At 47.7% G+C, this 14,754-nt stretch overlaps 1 protein-coding gene across 2 annotated transcripts in view; it reads left to right on the top strand.

The window, feature by feature from the left end:
• Positions 1 to 14,754, top strand: part of LOC144156069 (eukaryotic translation initiation factor 2-alpha kinase 3-like) — a 50,004-nt gene that overhangs the window by 19,997 nt on the left and 15,253 nt on the right. For both annotated transcript variants that reach the window (XM_077687857.1, XM_077687856.1), the window contains 5 exons: positions 3,001 to 3,125; positions 5,115 to 5,237; positions 5,326 to 5,469; positions 7,025 to 7,436; positions 10,271 to 10,420. In XM_077687857.1, coding sequence (XP_077543983.1) covers positions 3,001 to 3,125; positions 5,115 to 5,237; positions 5,326 to 5,469; positions 7,025 to 7,436; positions 10,271 to 10,420 — 954 coding nt within the window. The remainder of the gene's footprint in view (positions 1 to 3,000; positions 3,126 to 5,114; positions 5,238 to 5,325; positions 5,470 to 7,024; positions 7,437 to 10,270; positions 10,421 to 14,754) is intronic.

The following is a 14,754-nucleotide window of genomic DNA, read 5'->3' as shown; positions in this document are numbered from 1 at the left end:
AGCCTTTTGCAGTAGTACGATATGCGAGGGGTGTTCAAAACATATTGAACCTTTGTTCACCCGAGATGCATTTTATATCCCTCCAAAGTTGTCTCCTTGAGAGCACACACTTCTCCAGTGCTTTTGCCATTTGGGGAAACACTTCTTGAACAAGTCTTTTGGGGGGGGGCAACCAGCTGGGCCGTTGCATTCCGCATGATGCCTTCACTTGACTCAAAGCAGGCTTCTTTCATGGGCATTTTCAGCCATAAAGATGGCCAAAAGTTGCAGAGCCATGTCGGGGTAAAATGGGCCGTCCTGGCAAGCCACAGGAATGTTGTGTATGCCAAGTGAAGTCTGAATCAGACACGCAGCATTGATGTGCGCGTATGAAGCAGCTGTTTTGGAATGAATTTTGCAGGCACAATCCTAATGGCCAAATCCTCTGTAAAATTGTAATAGACCAATCCAATGCTTACCTTATCTCGTTTGCATGTTCTCAGACCGTGAAATGATGGTCCTTTTTGACTAAAAGTCTGCACTTGCTCAATGACATCCTCATTTCGGCGTGTTGGAGGCCTACCCGCCGCAATGGCTTGGTGGCTATGGCGTTGTGCTGCTGAGCCCAGGGATGCAGGTTCGATCCTGGCCTCTGCAGCCGCTTTTCAGATGGAGGGAAAGTGAAAACGCCCGTGTGTTTGAGATTTCGGGTCACGTTAAAGATTCACAGGTGGTCAAAATTAATCCGGAGCCCTCCACTACAGCGTACCTCACAGCCAGGGTTGCCAGGTTTGGTGATTTGTTGCCAAATTGACGACTTTTCGAGGCTTGTGGTGACAAAAATTTTAGTGTGGCGGCTTGGATACTTTCTCTGGCTCCTTTGAGCATTCGTAATTTTACATATTTCCAGGCCTTTCCGACAACTTTCTACAAAAGGGATCTTATATCACCTTTCAGAGGATTTTAGCCATCTAGACAAACTGGACAAACAGAACAGAACAAACTTGCAGATGGTGGTGATCTGGCAAGGTTTAAAATAGGTCCCAACGAATCAGTCGCTCAAACACCACTGTAAAGCGCTGCTTTCGGCACAAATTGAAATTGCTCTTTTTAGTATCCGGCACCGGATGTTGTATGAATAGCATCAAGGTCTTCAAGCAACGCCGTCGGTTTAAACTGTCATGTTTCAGTGGTTTACGGTAGCTGGAGATTTTGTGCAAAGTGGTTGGGAAGGCTGTCTGAAGATGTACAAAGGCACAGGAATGTAAAGAGGCAGCAAAAGTGGTAAAACATGGTGTGGTGGGAACGCCTGTTCTAAGTCATTCATTTTTTTTCAATGCTTTACCTAAACCTGCATATTTCAGCTTTTTTGCCAGATCATTGGCCAGTTGGGCTGTTGTGTCTGGGGGTTGTGTCTGGGGAAGTATTGCTGGGTCCTTGGCCAGATGCACAGCGTTTCCACAAGGAACTCAAAGCAGTGCTGACATTTCTGCACAGCAGTGGCCTGGCAGTGATATTGTATTTGAAGCTGTTTTGATGAACTGTAACACATGAACTCTACAAGTATAGGCATCTTTTATGTGTAGTCATTCTTTCATCTTTCATTTCTCTGCCATCTTCACCTCACTCATCTTCTATCCATGCTTTTTCTTCCCCTTCCCACACAGAATAGGCTGGCCAGAACTAATGCCATCACATGGACCGGTCTGTGTTTTTTTTTTTTTTTTTAATTTCAAGAAATTTCTCTAGCTTCTTTGTAGGCAGTAGTCAACCACTGTCACCTTCCCGCTCCAACACGGTTTTCTACTTCTCAGAATTTCAGTATTTTTTCTGCGAAGGTAATCATTAGGTACCTAATAGCATTACCTTGCTGAAAATGGTGACTTCTCTTGCTCCTTTTCAAACATTCACTTTAAGGTGGCGAATTTTTTGGCTACTTTCGGCAATTTCCCGGTGACTTTTCCTTCTGAGGACCTGGCAACCCTGCTCACAGCCTGGGTGTAGCTTCGGTGCGTTAAGCCCCTATGGTCAAAGTCAGCTGTTGAAGGTGTGCCTGAATGTGGCTTGCCGTCCACTGATGTGCAGTCATCCCAAGAGTAAATCCCAACTCACATTAGGTGCTGTCATTTGTAAAGCATCACCACTCCTACATCCCTGAAAGCCTGGTTTGCACTTGGGTGTCGCCTAGATTTCGGCAGAATGGGGTGCAGTATCGCTGCTCATGTTGTTTTGTCATTTCACAACTTGCTGGAATCCAACAAGCACTCACTACATGTCCTCACCCGTAGGCTGATTGCCAGTGACTGGCGCTATTTGCAGGCTGAAAAAAAAAAAAATTCCCCCGCACCTCCCCGAGGGGGATTGTGAGGATGCAGAAATGCGAACGTCGAACGCAACGTCCTCGGGTTCCATGCGAGGAAGGCACTGCACAACCTTCGATACGTCGATGGGCACGTTCACCGCCTGTCCCTTGATTCCGAACGGCCCGTTGCCTCGAGTCAGCCGCCTGATGCTCATGAAGGGGAGTCGAGGCGCGATGAGCCGCTCTTCGACCGGGTTCAGATCGGGAAGATGTGCCGGCCGAGGAGGATAACGGTAGCCAAAACTCGCGCAGCCCTCCTCTTCGCAGCTTTGTCTTCTTCTCCTTCTTCTTCTTCAGCGCTTCCCCTACGGGAAGATGACGATGGTGATTGAACGTGAAGCTATCTCATGATGGATTGTTTGGTTGGCCAATCCCTAGGGACATCATGCCGCAATCATCATCAGACGCGGTGCGGACGCCGGCCAAGGGACGCACAACAACCCCCGACTATAATGCATTTCTGCATAAAAATCGCAGATGCGCATGAGTGTCCTTTCCACATCTCCACCGAAGGAGGCCGCCCGCACTTCATTGGCTTAGGCAAAAAAGAGGAAGGTTTCATACTTTTTGAACACACCTCATACACACAGTAAGGAGAATTGTCATGTGTGTTGTTTTAAAACTGTCACCTTGCCTCTGGGTGACTTCTGTTTTCTCAGGAGAAAAGGGCCAGTTCAGGCTACGAGTCCGGAGGCTTGGCTCCACCAGAGCAGCAGCAGCCGGTGGGGCAACCTTCTGTTGATGTTGGCTCTACTGTTGAAGACCTGCCCAAGTACACTTCCAGGTGATTGCCAGATAAGCGCCATAAGTCCAGCATATCATGGAAGGTGGTGGCGCGACTCGCGGCCACCACTTCAAACACGTTACGGGGCGGGAATAGTCGGGCCTCTGTCTCATTATTGACAGAGCAGCTCCACGTGTCTCTGGTACTAATTCAGGCTCAGTGACATCGATTGAACCATCCACTGATAGCACCCACTCACAGCACAGCACTCGCTGCACAGGTGCAGTTTTTGTTCAGACATTTCCACCTACTCCTTAAAGGTGGCGGAAAAACAAAGCATTTTTAATGCTGATTATTTTCACATCAGTCGTGTTTTAGCTCTAAAAAATAATAGCCCGTTAAAGGAGTACTGACACCAAATTTTGACACCTAAAAAATGATGTAATTGGCTTCAGTAGTTTGTACAGATGCCTCACAGAAATTTTTGCAGCAATCCGAGGTCGGAATCGCATCGAAAATCGATTTTGATTGTCCTGGCCGCGAGCTTCCACAAATCGGCAGCACTAGCGAAATCGCTTTCGGCGTGATGACACATTGGCCGGCGTGTCTGGCTGATTCAGGGTGACGTCATATAGTCGTTTTCGGAACTGGAAACGATAGCCTGCGCTGCTGTTGTCAGTGGTATTCATTTGGGCAGGAGACTTGGGTGTACCTCTGTGAGCAATGCTTGTAGACTTTGCGCCCCTTGCGTGTTCGACGTCTTTGCTTTTTGGTTCGGGGCCGGCGCATGGTGTTCCCTTGCACTGGTGTCGAAAACTGCGCGGTGTCTTATCTGAGCAGCCTGTGTGTGTCGCCGAGCTCGCCCAAGTTGTGCTATGGCAAGCTCGCGGAATACGAAGTACTGCTCAGTGGAAGCCTGTCCGAGCGAATCAACGACGACGCCAAGATGCATTATTTTCCACGCGACGACTTGCAGCGGGAAACGTGGACTGAGTTCGTGCGCAGCGGCGGCCGCAAGAATTGTCGCCCAAGCCAGTGGGCTCGGCGTTGCTCGGGTCAGCTTGGGTGTTGAGAACTTTAGGCTTAGTATCGTGGCGAATATTTGATTGCCGCTATCTGTACAACTGCGAATGACCATCCCTTAAACAACTTTTCACCACACTATCATCCCCCTTTTCGCATGTGGAGCTTTATTTTGGCGATAATTGCCGTTTGAGCGATGGGTGACCAAGACATCTGCCGTAGCCTGTTTTGATTCTACCGCACAGGTGGCGCCATCTTTCGGCCGCTCGCCACACCGCGGTGCCGGCAGTGCTGGGTCGGAGTACCGAACCTCCGCTGCCGGTCAGCGTAGGCTTAGCATCGCGGCAAATACCTGAACACCGCTTTTAAATTCAGCGCTAATAACAACCCCTAGCACAATTTTTCACCACACTAACGTCTACTTTCTTGCATGTGGAACTTCTTTTTCGCAATCAGGTTGATTAGAAGAGTTGCGACAAGCTGTTGCTATTACAGTCTGCGCTGGTTCGAGCCGCAGTTATTAAAAAACGGACGACGACGAAGACGTCGCCGGCCTAATCACCCGGCCAAATGAAGTTGTTCTGTCTGTCTCTCTGTCTGTCGGGTGGCAGCGACTCATCCGAGTCTGACGATTCAGACAACATGTTGACTGCGCGGGCGAGTGCGGACCATGTGCAATCGTAGCAGACGATGCGGCAAATGTCCCTGACGTCACGGAAACCGTGACGTCAGATTTGCCGTCCTGCATTTGAACGGCCGTATGGTGCGCAACGACCGAATTTGAAACTGATTGGAATAAATGCGTTATAATTAATTCTACGCTGGCGGCTGACCGCTTTTGGTTCGATTTTTGTAATTACTGGACCACTAGGTATTCTTTACAGCATAAAAACCGGAAGTGAGAAATTTAGTGTCAGTACTCCTTTAAGGTGTGAGTGCCATAATATTGTACTTTGCCCCCGTGACAAAGCCAGGGCAGTGATACCGTGCTCTTGCTTGTCATAATCTGCAATTTGTGTCATGCAGGTACCTCGCTGATTTTGAGCCTGTGCGCTGCCTTGGGAAGGGAGGATTTGGGCTGGTTCTCGAGTCTCGGAACAAGCTGGATGACTGCACCTATGCTGTGAAGCGCATCTGCCTCCCGAATAAGTAAGCGTGCACCTGTGCTTCTGCAGGAAATTCCCCAAACCTGCCCCCCGTACGGAGGCACTGATATCGCATCGATTTTCGTGCACAGTCCAGATGCCCGAGACAAGGTGATGCGCGAGGCCAAAGCCTTGGCCAAGCTGGACCACTCTGGCATTGTGCGATACTACAATGCCTGGTTGGAAAGCCCACCTCCTGGGTGGCAGGAGCACCAGGACGATGTCTGGCAAGGAGGGTGCGTTTCTCACTTTCCGTATGCACCTGCACACTGTTTGTACATCACGCTAACCATAACTGAGTCTGCAAAGGGTTTGGTCTGGTGGCAAAATATTGTCTTAGAGGAACATTGCCTTATTACTTTATTAGGATAAAGTTTGTAATGCGTAGCTAATGGTAATTCTTTGGCTGGGTTACATGCATTTTTTTATACGAAAATAAACTCAGAAGTGGCACTTCTTTCCCAACATTCCCATAGTTTATTTGGCGATGTCTGCTTTGATGACACAGGGGCAAGTCCAATCAGCAGTGTTGAGTAGATTGCTAGTGTATATAACCAATACAAGCTGTTTTTAAGCAAAAAAAAAAGTCAGCATTAGACAAGGAGTAGGATAACATCAAGGTAACATGAAGGTTTGAGTGACTGAGATGGCATTAAACGGAATTTTGAACCAATTATTGTTTCGTGAGGTGGCCCCAAATGGCACGCGGCATTTTCTCTTCTCCTGAGCTTTACGCTTAAACTCGGGCTTCAGTCTTCCACTGGGTAATGAAATAAAGAGTTGCATGTGTAAAATTGTCCATTGGAACCCCAAACACAGAGTTGAACAAATTCATTTCAGTGTCCCTTCAACAGCCTTGTGCATGGCGAGTGCTCATTGGAGAAGCATCTATAAATGTTTTCCGCGAATGAACAGTTCTTTGTTGGTTCAGCACGTGAAATAAATCTTAATCAAAACTTTACGTGGGCTCATCTTTAAAAAACACAGACTACAGCTATTTTATACATTGCGAGATAGGTTGCTTCCCTCATGCTGCTGAGTCGGCCACCATGTTTTCAGTTTTGTTTTGGAAAAAACGTGCTCTACATTGGTGCATAATTGGTGAAGTCGGTAATGTGCGACGGGGAACGCCCGAGCTTCTGGAAGCAATAACCTCGGCAGGAAGCGGCAAAAGGAACAAGAAATACCCCCACCCTCCTTTTTTCGCAGCCATATCTTGACGAGACGGCCGGCCGGAAGGAATAATGTTTTATTTGGCAAATATTAAAACAAACATAGGTGCAGGCAGTGAACCCACCACTTGTGCCTGATACTCAGTCACCCTCGCTGCCATTCGAATCTGTTGTGCCGCCTGGGCCGCCGCTCTCAGTATTTCCCAGCAGGTTGTCTCTGTTCCATGGAAACGGTTTGTAATTGTAAACCTCATAAATTACTGGGCCACAATGTCAACTCGAGCCCACTTCCTTGCATCTGAAATCCACCTTGTGGTGGTTGCTTAGATAGTGCTTAGATTCGCATGCGAACCGTTTTTTTCCAATTTTTTTTATTTTCTCATTTTTCTAATTTTCATGAATACTGAGAAGCAGGTTTTTGCAGGTTTTGAGGTGACGAATAATTTTCCGCTCCCAGGTTCATTGTAGTCAGGTTGAGTGGTACAAGTTGACAATGCAAAGGTGGCTGTACAGTGGAGCGGGTGAAAAGGCGTTTGCTATAGAACGTCTGGCCGCACGTAGCCTTGGCAATGTGCTTGTCTGCCCCAGTGCTGAGTGCTGTGCTTCCCTCCTTGTGCAGCTTTGATCCCTGCTCGTCCTTCTCCTGCACTGACAAGACCGCCACTTCAGTTGCGAAGCACTCTTCCTGGGGCAATGCCACTCGTCCTTTCAACCCCCTGCGACCCTTTGAGGACCAGTTCTCCTTTGGCGGTAAGGGAGGTGATGCAGTCTTCTCGTCTGTCAACTCCTCCTCAAGCGGCATCACCATTGATGAGCTGCCATCGAACGGCTGCTCCTCACAACTGCCCTTCTCGGCCTATGCTGCAACGGAGGACGACGACTCGCTCATTGAGTTTGTGCGCTCGGGCACGAATGGCCAGGAGGAGCAGACCGAGACCAGTGCTGCAGCCGTGACCAAGGAGAATGGCGGACGCCCAAAAAGCCTGTCCCTCTCTGAGCCGCCACCCACAAAAATGTACCTGTACATTCAGGTACGTATAGATCAAGCTGCACATGCAGGCGTGGTCGTTGTTGTCATTAAGCTTGCACTAACTGGCTGGAGTCGTGTGCAGGCTTTTGTAGAACGCACGAGTGTGAAATTGGTACTTCCCATACTTGATTAATACTGTTGATTGCTTACATTCTCAACTGTAAAGCACAGTAGAACCCCGTTGATACGTTCCTGGTTCATACAATTTCCCGGTTACTATGTTTCTGGATAACACAGTTTCTCATTAAAGGGGCCCTGAAAGGCGTTTTGAGCACACTAAATGAAGTAGCGCAATCGTTAGATTGGGTCGTCAGCGTCATCTGTGCCAAGTATTACTCTTTTACGCGCAGCGGAAAGCTCACAGTTTTGTTGCAAAGTTTGTCGCTTTTTTCTCACCCTTCCCTTCGTGTTTTTGGACGCTGCCATCTTCACATGTCTACATCATCGATTCCCAGATGTTCGTCATGAGCTAGACATCCTGCTATTGGGCGGCTTTTTCACGCACTTCCGGCAAAAAGATGAGTCGTCTGCTCAGCATCTGCTCGCCGGCTGATCTGCCAGCGGAGTGCCGGAGTGCTTGGACATTTTACGACGAACGAAACAAGTGTAAACAAACGCTTAACCGTTTGTATTGAATGCAACACGGCCATAACACGACATGGATATTCTCTTACCTGAGTACGTTCCATAAAGAAAGCGTTGAAGCTCCGTGGCACTTATTTCGTGCAATCGCAGAGAACGCTCTGAGCCGAATGCCCAGGTTTGATGCATACATTTTATTCAACTTCAAAACAATCCAGAGATGCGTTTCGAACAAACACAACGCCACAACATGCGTTGCAAGTCTGAACTGCGATTGACAGACGATGGGTTTCCTCCTCCTGCCCGTCGTAAATTCGGCACTCCCCTCGCGCGCGGTTTGCAGGGACGAACAGCAAGTCACTTAACTCTGGTGCACAAGCCGAGATGGCTTTTAGCCACGCACACTGCACATACCCCATGCGAGGTTGAGTCGTACGTCGCCCAAGAAAGATAATCCAGACCATGGGAAGCACTATCCACCCACAGAAGCACAACGTCGCATTTCATCGCGAAACAAAGGCGTCCACAGCACACACAGCATCGCCTCCTGTAATATCAAACGCATCTCGCACTTCCCAATGGGAGTGAGTGGTACGCCTGCAGTGCCCACATGTCGCGAGGTGGGGCCCCGAGCTGAACCGGGATCACGCAACCATAACTGACTTCTGGAGCGGTTTGTGTCTTGTTGCCAAGGCAACCGATGTTTAAGATTGTCAAAGAAATGGCGCTCGCTCCAGTGCTAGAAAGCTCAGAGCTGCGCCAGAGCATGTTATGCCAACGTTGCCGCTCTCCACCACGCGTCGCCCCAAGCTGAACTGGTCACATGATTGAAGCGTTTTATGCACGGGTTCTGTATGGGTTTAAAATGTCTTTTTCACATGCCGCCGGCAGGAATTACCACCGCCGCAAAATAAGACCCGGCACCAGCGGGGCCACATCTGATACAGTGCTTTTTGGATAAACAGTGCGCGGTGCATGAAAGGGACCGAGCGCACGATTCTCCCCGAGCGGCTGCAAGTTCGCTGCTGATAGCAACTCTAGCAACGTACAGCGCGAAAGGGCATGGCCAGGCCGCCGCACAAATGCAGCCAGATTTTTCGTTCGCTTTTCCAGCCTTGAGCGGAGTGCGGGATTCATGGGGCCAACAAAGATTGCCCGTAGCAGACGGCAGTCTAGGTGCGCCATAGCAGAAGTACGTCATCGCTGAGGAGCGCAGCATCATGGGAGGGAAGGCTCGCGCACCATCAACAGCGAGAGGAGGAGGAAACGCGGCGCGACGATAATGCGCGGTTTTTGATTTACGATTTCTCAGCTAATACTCATCGCTTTAACAAAATTTTTGCGGGAGGAGATTGCTAATACATTGCTTTATTTGGTTACATGTACATCCATGCATCGGCGGAAGGTATTTCAGGACCCCTTTAAGTACGTTCAAAATTTTAAAAATTTTGCCCAACTACTACCGGATGATACTTTTTGTGGTGAACAAGAAACATACTGACGTGCGTGCGGACCGAGCCTCAGCGCGCACAACGCAATCAGCATGACACGAGCAGCGGTTGGGCTGCTTGGGTCACCGTGGCAGCTTTTCCATAAGGCTGGGCTTGCCAGAGTCACTTTTTAGCGCGGCTGCCTTGAGCCAATGTTGCCTGTATAACGACGTTTCAATGTGCGAAATGCTAACCTTGAAAGAAATTGTGGCGGAATCGCATCACAAAGCAGTGCCGGCAATGGACGGACAAGTTGGTGGCAAGATGGTGGAAAGATGGTGGTGACGATGGGGAGGAAGAGGCGTCATCTCAGGCGGCCACATACGCTCAGGTCGTAGTCTGCTTGGAACCAGCGCGGAGTTACTTTCATGCGAAGGACAATGCTAGTGCGGACAAAAGTCTGCAATGTTTAGAAAAAGAGCTCTTGCTTTCAAAGGGCCGCAGTATGCTCCAGCAGACGTTGACGGACGTACAAGTGAAAAAGGCCATTGATTGCTCATGTTTATCTCTTGATTGCTTTTTTTTACTGCGGCAGATTATACGTTTTCCTGGATAGTACGTTGCTCCCTTGCATTCTTTTCCTTTTTGAACGTAGCAACGGGATTCTACTGTAGTGCCTGTGACCATAGTCTGAGTTCATGCTTGTCGCCATGTGCATTCACATGGAGACTTGTGCGTTTACATGGAGATTTTAAGACAGAGAAAAACAATGTGGATAGTTTGGGGTAGACTGGTGTTTGTTTTTCTCCCATTGCACCTGCAGATGCAGCTGTGTAAGAAAGAAAGCCTCAAAGAATGGCTGCATGCCCACTCGACTGACCGCAACTATGAAGCTGTCCTGGACATCTTCTACCAGATCGTCAGTGCTGTCGAGTATGTCCATGATAATGGCTTGATTCACAGGGACCTGAAGGTGCGTTGTTTTGCTCGACTTTTACACATTTCTCGGAAGGGGGGGGGGGGGGGGGGGGTCGTAAAGCTCTAATAAAAACCATAGTTTCGCACTTGTGCATCTTTCTAGTAGAAGTAATGTATTAGCTCAAAGTATTTTTAGGTCACAGCGGTGGCATGGTGAGAGCTGCACCATCAATTTTCTTCCAAAATAATGGCAGTCTTCATCTTGCACACCAAATCATGTTTCCCGAGTTAAACTTGCAGCTCGAACTGCTGCGGGGAAGGGAGATGCACATTAGAACAAGCCGTTGCAGGGCTTTTCATTAATTCTCGTTCTACACTTTTTACACAAATTTTATAGTTAATTCAATCTTCTTACTGAATTGCTAATATAACGGCCATCTTTTCGTTTTTTTTTGTTTTTTTTTTTTTCAAACAATGCTAAATCTTTTGCTTAATCAAGGCCTATGATACCATAAACTAACTTTTTGCACACTTCAAGATTCCTTATGTTTCCATTGCAGTGCTCTTCTTATATTCTTATGCTGTACCCTAATAGGGCTTGAATAACAGAGCAGATGGATACATACCATATTTTCCGGTCTGTAAGTCGCACCTTTGTATAGGTCGCACCCCCCTCAAAATGAGTTTTTAAAAAAAAAAAAACATATATAAGTCACACCGGTGTATAGGATGCACTTGTTAATTAGGTAAACTCATAATGAATCAGATCGTTAGATAGTGCGGCGAAAGTACATGGTTGCGGCAGCCGCCGCCTATGAACGCATCCCCTGGTAAGGAGGGCTAGACACGTGCATATTGCCAAAGTCTAGACAGAACTAACTTCTCAAAAATGGTTTATTGATACACACAGATGGCATGTACCTATAAACAGCATTTAGGCAAAACCATCGAATTCTTCTTTCTCCGACTTGCTAACAAATAATTCAGCAACGACAAGTGGGAGTTCCGCCAGCGCATCACTGTCGTCCGCCAATTCACTGATGTCTTTGCAAACATTGTCACCACTCGCGGACCGCATCACTCCGGCCTTTATGAACCTGGCTACAACTGTTTTTGTAGAAATGGAGTCCAAAGAGTCGGAGACCCATTTGCTCACCTCTCCAAACGTCGCGCATCTCTTGTGTGCTGTCGTAAATCAGTGCAATAAAGGTTTCATGGCGGACGGAAGTGACGCGAACGGAAGCGGCCCGAAAATCCAAGCTTATCAGCAAGCTGTCATTTTAAAAATTAGCAGCACGTTTACCTTTTACCTCCTTCAGAGTAAATATCTGTAATAATTTATAAGCTGCATTTTGTTTTTGCAACTTAGTTTGATGTTACTTTGAATTTATTCTGAACTGCAGTTACTGCGCATGGCAGGAAGTGGCGTGTGGTTGTCGCAGGCCATTATCATTCTTTTTGACTAGAAAAAGCTGCAAATACTTTGGTTTAACGTCCCCAAGCGATATATGGGCTATGAGAAACGTCGTAGCTGTGGGCTTCGGATTCATTTCCACCATAGGCTCCGGACAGCGCCCAGAGGGCGACACGGAGCCCGCGACACCCAGCGCCCCCTTCGGCAGATATGCGCAACACTGGGTCGGTCCCCGCAAGCCGGTACGCTGCTAGCTCGGGGGCGCTCTTCTTTTTGCAGTGCTGATTTAGCATATTAGCCGCCCCTTTTGGGCTTAAAACGAAGTAAGAGATTGTAAAGTAATCCTGCCACATAGTGCATGTGAATGGAGAAGGATTTATTCGGTTGAATTCGCGTATAGGAAGGCATATAAAGGCCGCATGGGAGTGATGCCCAGAAGAGAAACGCTTGTACAGCCTGCTTGCGGGGCAAACCTTTCTCAAGATCAGCATGTTTCGCTTCAAAATAAAACGTAATTTATATTGTTCAATTCACAAAAGAGGAGGCTTTGTCTACAAATATATGAGACGTTGCGCGATGTTTCTGCGCGGGGTATTCCATCCATGTGAGTGCACTTGCATGCGACTGCAGAAATATGGGAGTTACATATAGGTCTTTGAACCGAATGTGATGCTCCATACATGTAACAGTATGAAATTCGCGTTTGTTGGGGTATAGCGAAACTGCGGACGTTAATAAGTGCCCGCTTCGCCGAGAAACTTTTGGGCTTTCAGTTGTAGCCCAGTACGCTGGTTGCATGCATGTAAGCACGCCCACAAAAAAGAAACTCTTCACGAGAAGGCTATCACAAGAAATTCTTTGGGCAGGGATGGGATGGGGGAGGTGTAAGCAGAACATCTAATAGGTGTATTGGAATAAATTACGGAATATTCCTATTCGGGTATTTTTTTTTTCTCTTCACGCAAACGGGTTCGGCAGGAGACCTCCGTTAGGAAGGAATAGTAGCGCCTTTTTTTCCGTCAACACCTTTACAACAAAAATCACGGGAGAAAAATTCAGTTGCCCGAGTACACCCCTCACTGGTGCACAGTGACCGCAATCACAACGGATGGGATAAATAAAGCTTGTCCTCCTCCTCCTCCTCCCCGAACGCGAACTTTTTTTTTCCTGTGTACATACTGTTCCAACTTTTATTTCGGCACGTCCTAGCTCTATTTTTCTTTCCTTTTCAGTGGCTTAGACAACCATTTCATTGTTTCTTTTGCACGAAGAGGCGGTGATTTTACGCTATCTAAAAGCTCGCGAAACATTTGGGAACATAAACGCCTATAAGTGTCCGCGCCCCATATGTGGTTATATCTATTTAATTCGGCGGTATAAGCACGTGGAATATTAGATGAACCAGAGTAGAACCGCTGGGAGATAAAACTACGATGCTATAACTGTGCTTGGGGGCCCTCTTTGTTGCCAAATTTACAGCGCACTTATGTGTATTGACCGCCTGCTAACCAGCCTACTAACAAGCTGATCGTACACCACGGCAGCATGTAATCCGCTCGCTTAATGTGGGCCTTTCAAGATTCAGTAACCATGCTCGGTATCTGCAAAAAAAAAAAAATAATAAACAGAGAAGAAGAATCCACGGGAGAATGCAAAGCCTTGAATACATGCTTCCCAGCTGTGCTAGCCTACGGCTCGGCAGAGAGGCAACACCATTTTATCAGTGCCCCGTTTTATTTGGAGGCTTCCCGCGACTATATCACATTTTGCACGACTTTGTTGCACTATGTTGTACATATACGCGCAAATAACGTTATAACAAACGTTTTTTGCAAAGTTGCGTTCACTGGCGCTGAATGCGGTCGGCGCGGCGGGACCGCCCCAGAGTTGCGCGTGTCTGTCGCGGCTGGCGCTGCGATCGCGCGGCAAACTTCGCTGTCCGGAGCCTATAGAGCTGTGTCTCTTAACGTGCGCTGGCAACGCGCGGCCGCCGCGAACCGGATTTATTCCATACATAAGTTGCACCGGTAGATAAGACGCACCAACGAAAATTTCAGAAAAAAACGGCCACTTATGCACCGGAAAATACGGTAATTAGCCCTGGAAATTTGACATATAGCACCACAGTGCAATTAACTGTGAAACAATAGAGAGGGGTAAAGAGCATTGATGAATGTTGTTCCCATACACCTCCCTCCATTTTTACTCATCGTATCAACCATTATGCAATTTGCTAGAGTGGGGCTCACAATTTGCTGGTCGTTTTGTACTCAAGCAGTAAAGGCAAATAAAATGCCCCTCCACTCCTGATTATTCGGTTCACCCACTCCAAGTTGAGGTTTTCAGAAGTTTTCTTTTTTTCAGTCACATTTAAAGGAGCCGTGAAGAGAAAACACAGGTTTGGTTCATTCAAAAGATTGCCTCGTTAGAATCATACTGACACCACTTTTAACGTAAACTTTGCTCAAATAAGCTACATAATTAGGAAAAAAGGGAATGGCCATGCGACCCACTAGCTCATTTCCCGCAACAGAACCTATGATGTCATACCAGACAGCTCTGCGATTGGCGGAGGGCGGCAAAAGCAAACGCAAATTAGGCAGAGCTTATAAGCTTGCCAAACGAGCTATTTGCGCTTAAATTTAGGGCACATTCTTTTGAAAGCCCTAAGAATAGTGGGACAAGCAGTGGAAGTTACGAAAGCACACGTAAACATAGAAGTACCGATGCATATGCTGCTGTTGGTACTGCGCACGCTATGCTTGGTTTAGCTGCACAGGAATGCGGGGCTTTGGGGTTGTTTCAGTTGACACTGGCAGATTGACGCAAGCGACGTCGTCTTACGTGACTGTATTAGTCGGCCGAGCACCATGTTTCACGAAACGATTGTCACCATGAACAAAACAAGCCATGTACAAATACGTCCACAAACAAACCAAAGGCAGAAAACGGCTTGTTGTGGTGTGGTGGCGCCA

The sequence above is a fragment of the Haemaphysalis longicornis genome, unplaced genomic scaffold, assembly GCF_048455015.1.
Source record: "Haemaphysalis longicornis isolate Haplotype H1 unplaced genomic scaffold, Haemaphysalis longicornis Haplotype H1 scaffold_1, whole genome shotgun sequence".
In the NCBI taxonomy this organism is placed as follows: Eukaryota; Metazoa; Arthropoda; class Arachnida; order Ixodida; family Ixodidae; genus Haemaphysalis; species Haemaphysalis longicornis.
This window is presented reverse-complemented; position numbering and strand designations above follow the sequence as displayed.